The sequence below is a fragment of the Dendroctonus ponderosae genome, unplaced genomic scaffold, assembly GCF_020466585.1.
Source record: "Dendroctonus ponderosae isolate FM_Combo_2020 unplaced genomic scaffold, Dpon_F_20191213v2 Dpon_F_20191213_1, whole genome shotgun sequence".
Lineage (NCBI taxonomy): Eukaryota > Metazoa > Arthropoda > Insecta > Coleoptera > Curculionidae > Dendroctonus > Dendroctonus ponderosae.
The window spans coordinates 62,772,403-62,776,261 of NW_026017110.1; the positions used below are offsets into that span (position 1 = coordinate 62,772,403).

At 37.0% G+C, this 3,859-nt stretch overlaps 2 protein-coding genes across 2 annotated transcripts in view; both read left to right on the forward strand.

The window, feature by feature from the left end:
• LOC109541068 (muscle calcium channel subunit alpha-1) overlaps positions 1 to 2,654 on the forward strand; it is a gene marked incomplete in the record, with an annotated part of 32,792 nt that extends 30,138 nt beyond the window's left edge. Inside the window, 2 exon segments of the mRNA XM_048664112.1 lie at positions 754 to 909; positions 968 to 2,654. Of these exon segments, the coding sequence (XP_048520069.1) occupies positions 754 to 909; positions 968 to 1,149 (338 nt within the window).
• Positions 2,655 to 3,342: 688 nt separating this feature from the next.
• LOC109541184 (protein trapped in endoderm-1) overlaps positions 3,343 to 3,859 on the forward strand; it is a 4,491-nt gene continuing 3,974 nt past the window's right edge. Inside the window, exon 1 of the mRNA XM_019909971.2 lies at positions 3,343 to 3,578. Within this exon, the coding sequence (XP_019765530.1) occupies positions 3,488 to 3,578 (91 nt within the window). The 5' untranslated portion in view covers positions 3,343 to 3,487. The remainder of the gene's footprint in view (positions 3,579 to 3,859) is intronic.

Sequence of the window (3,859 nt, forward strand, 5' to 3'; positions counted from 1 at the left end):
GGAAGAACTGAACGCGGGTTCTGATGAGAACAGTGTAAGCGTTCAAGCAAACCACTTCTGAAGATGCAAGCCACTCGTGCTTGCGAAACGTCAGGTAGAAATTCTACCGAACGATGGCCTAAAAACCTGAAAAACCCATTCGTTTCAGAGTATAGTGTATTTTTCACTTAGGGACTTAGAGAGTAGATAGCATGCAGAGTACGTCTCTGGCCGTCATGGACTGCTGCCAAGAATCGAAGGCTCAATTGCGGGCGTAAAGTTATGGTCGATTTATGTGCGTTTTGTTGTCGCAAAACGCGTTATTTTCACATCAGCAATCTTAACTGTTATGAAAATAATTCTAGATTTTTCCAGCAGAAACTTACATGCACTGTTTTGGCTTTACAGTTTTTCTGTGAATTAATAGGCTTTGCCTTAGATGTGTCCCGCATGCGCTGACAAAATATAGACCTGACTACAACTACTTTACAAAGTACTGCAGTCAGACTCTACAACCACAGTATTGGCTAAATATGGCTTGGATAGACAGCACTTTGATTTACGATTATCGGAGCACGGTAGCTTATTAAGCGTGATTAAAGTTAGCAACGGATAAGAATAATTGTCTTAATCTAGTCTTAAATGATAACACAGAGATGGAAATAATGATTTCTTCTGCATTCAGCATTTTCACTCTGTGTTCCTACCGGAATCAATTCACTATCATTAAATTTAGCCAAATAGCGCTTTAATTAACAGACGATTTTTGACTAGTTCCAGTGTCACCTGGAGAACCTAATGGTCATGTGGCCAACGAGCGTTTAACTCACTCACTGCCAGGCAGTCCAGCAGATCGGCGACCTCCATCCTTTGAGGTGGTTGGTTCTGCTGAAAGCCTCGTTGGAAGAATTTTAGCCCAGCAAGGCTTAGGTACTGTTCAACCGAGAAAGTCTGAATTTTTCGCACTACCCAGCGCTAACTGTTGCAGGTAAATTTTGCGATCCAGATTTCGTACGAAATACGTCAAAAGAAATGCAAGAAGCTCTGGATATGACTCAAGAGGAGATGGATAGAGCTGCTCATGAGCTCTTGCAGCACGAGCGGCAGCTCAAGAGTTGCGGTGGACAATCCAGCCCAGTAGAAGGCCCGATACCCTCTCCACAATTATAGCAGCCCTTATAAGACCCTAATGCCACTCTACCAAGTGCCTAAATATTTCTTCTGGTCCAAGGAAGACTAAACTTATTAATAATGCGTAGTTTTATAACCTCTATGGATTGTTTCTCCACGTTAGCAAACATTCAATCCGTTGAATTAGTTGAGTCTTTTAAGAAAGCTTCATCCACTAGTGATCTTATTTAAGGCGCGTCACTGTCGGCCGAGTGTTTCGTTTTTTCAGGATTTTTCTAAATTGCAAAATAGTTCTACCTTCGACGGCTAGAACTGCGCGAAACAAGCAGCATTTTCGGCTGCGAACTACATATTGTGCCTTGTAGTGGATTAAATTTAGTTTGTTATATAGGGATTAGACCATATGATATATTACTACTGGCGCATTTTGAGACAAGTTTTTGGAACCTATTTTCAAATACATTTGCCAATTACATGATAACCAACGAGAAATAATGGGAACAAATAAACACTATTAGTGCCAAACTAGATTCAGTAATACCAATTCAACACGTTCCTCTAGCTCTTACTGATTAGTTTTAGCTCAATATACAACTGGTTCTTAGCTTGTCAACCAGGCTCTCATTGTTCAGTTCATTTTTGGTGTCTCAATACGAAAAAAAACATGTGATAAATACGATGTGTTGTCGGATCTATGGTCATATTTTGATATTGCGCACCCTAAACGATAACATTTTTCAGTTAGTCTGAGCACTCATTTTTTCATTACGCAATTTTTTTTAAGTCACATTCACTTATGGTTTTGATCCAAAGCTAGAATCAAAGTTCATATACACGGTGATTTGTAAAGGCTTTTGCAACTTTGGCACATGACAATCTGTTATATCGGTTCAGGTTCTTAAATTTATTAAAAAACTGCCAACAGTGTAATGGTCATTATAGATCACCATGTAGTTTATACGATGACCGTGAAATACTTCTCATTGCCAAAAATATAACAGTTCATTCTTGGTTTTCTCTGATAATTTCAAATTCTATTTTTGTAAAGTTGATAAATGATGGTGATGGTGCATTTGAAAGCAAAGCTCTAGTAAATTAAACAAAACGTTGATAATTAGGTAATCGTGATATTATGTATGTCTTAAATAAGTTCTGATTGAGTAAAGTTAGGAGTAATTAAATTAAATATAGCTGTTGTGGATCAGTTTTATTTAAAAGATTCAACGGACGGTTTGCTTCAATGTTGGTCATCAAACTTTCATGTACAGGGTGTGGAAAAAAACAAGAACTGTTGTCGCAATTCTGTAATATCAGACGTGTCAAAATAGTTACATTTTTAAGATTTTTTTAAGATTCTAGAGTTTGTAAACGTATAGTCATCAAGTAACGTGTTTGTTTCTCGGAATATACATACGCACAAACGGCGAAGTTTGTTTAAACCGATCATTGGTAATTTTTTGGCAACTTAATTGTACATAATAATTACTAAGTTGAAGATATATTATAAATATTTTTATTTAGTGAATAAAGATTAAATAAATTTGTATTGATTTTACTATTGCAACCCGAGTAACTTCAAAATTAGGACCTCACTCTAATGTTCTAATGAAATTATATGTTTTTGGTTTTGGTGTCGATTAAGGTTACTTGGAAAATGCGGTTTTCCAGCACACTTTTTGCCATTTCCCCATAAGGAAACAGCGTTTTAGGCGAACTCCAGTGACGATTTCGCCATTTACCCAAAACCGCTTTAAAGTAATTGTTGTCGAAGAATGTCAATATTTTCCACGTGTGAAAACTGTCGGTATCTTCGGGAATTTCCTATCCAATAGTAGGAAAACGGGTTCCGTAGCTTAAAAGGCAGTACCATACAGTGGCCGATTTCGCAAAATAAAAAAAAATCGCGCTTAACAATCATTTTGTCTTGAAATAAATTGAGAAAAAAACTTCACAATTTATTTCATCGCTGTTTTCCACTTGGAAAATTGCTGGTACAGCTTTAAACATTGCCACATGGAATTTCCATTGAGGTAAATAATTTAAAAGTGAAGTTTGGCATAAAATTTGGTAAAATTTTGGAAGAAGCAATGAAATTTAAATCTTAAGCCTTAAACGACACCAGCCTTTAGGGTGATTAGCTATAGATTTTCGAGTCTATTCCAAATTCGGTGTGAATTTTCCGATCTCTTCCCCACTATTTTTGACTGACTCGCACATGGTCATGGTCTAGTCTATAGTCTGCTTATAATGCGGCCAACATCGGACGCGTGTAGAGCTGCAATTCAAACGCGATCACACTTTTCGATAACTCGCAATTTGCGCCGTTTTCTACATATGACGACGGGTTTGAACTTGTTTGAACACGGAACCAAAGAACATGTTTGACGGTGAACCCGTGAAATATCCCAGAGCGACCACGGTGGTTGCAGCAGTTTGCGCGATTGTTTTTTGTATTGTTGGGGTGGTTGGTTAGTATTGTTTTTGCGATTTGGATCCCACATTTTTTTGTTTTCCTACTACACTTGGTGACCATGACAATATATAATTGCAACGAAATTTTTAAAGGAAGAAAAAACTTAATTTCTGCTAAATGCTGCAATTTTTAAACCCTTTAAGCATTACTTACGAAAATATTTCAAATTTCTTTATAAGCGCTTCCAAATTAAAATCAAATCCTGGGTTCTTCAGTCATTTATTGTCTATTTATCAATTAAAAAAACGTTTCGGTGTTTTCCACCATCATCAGTTT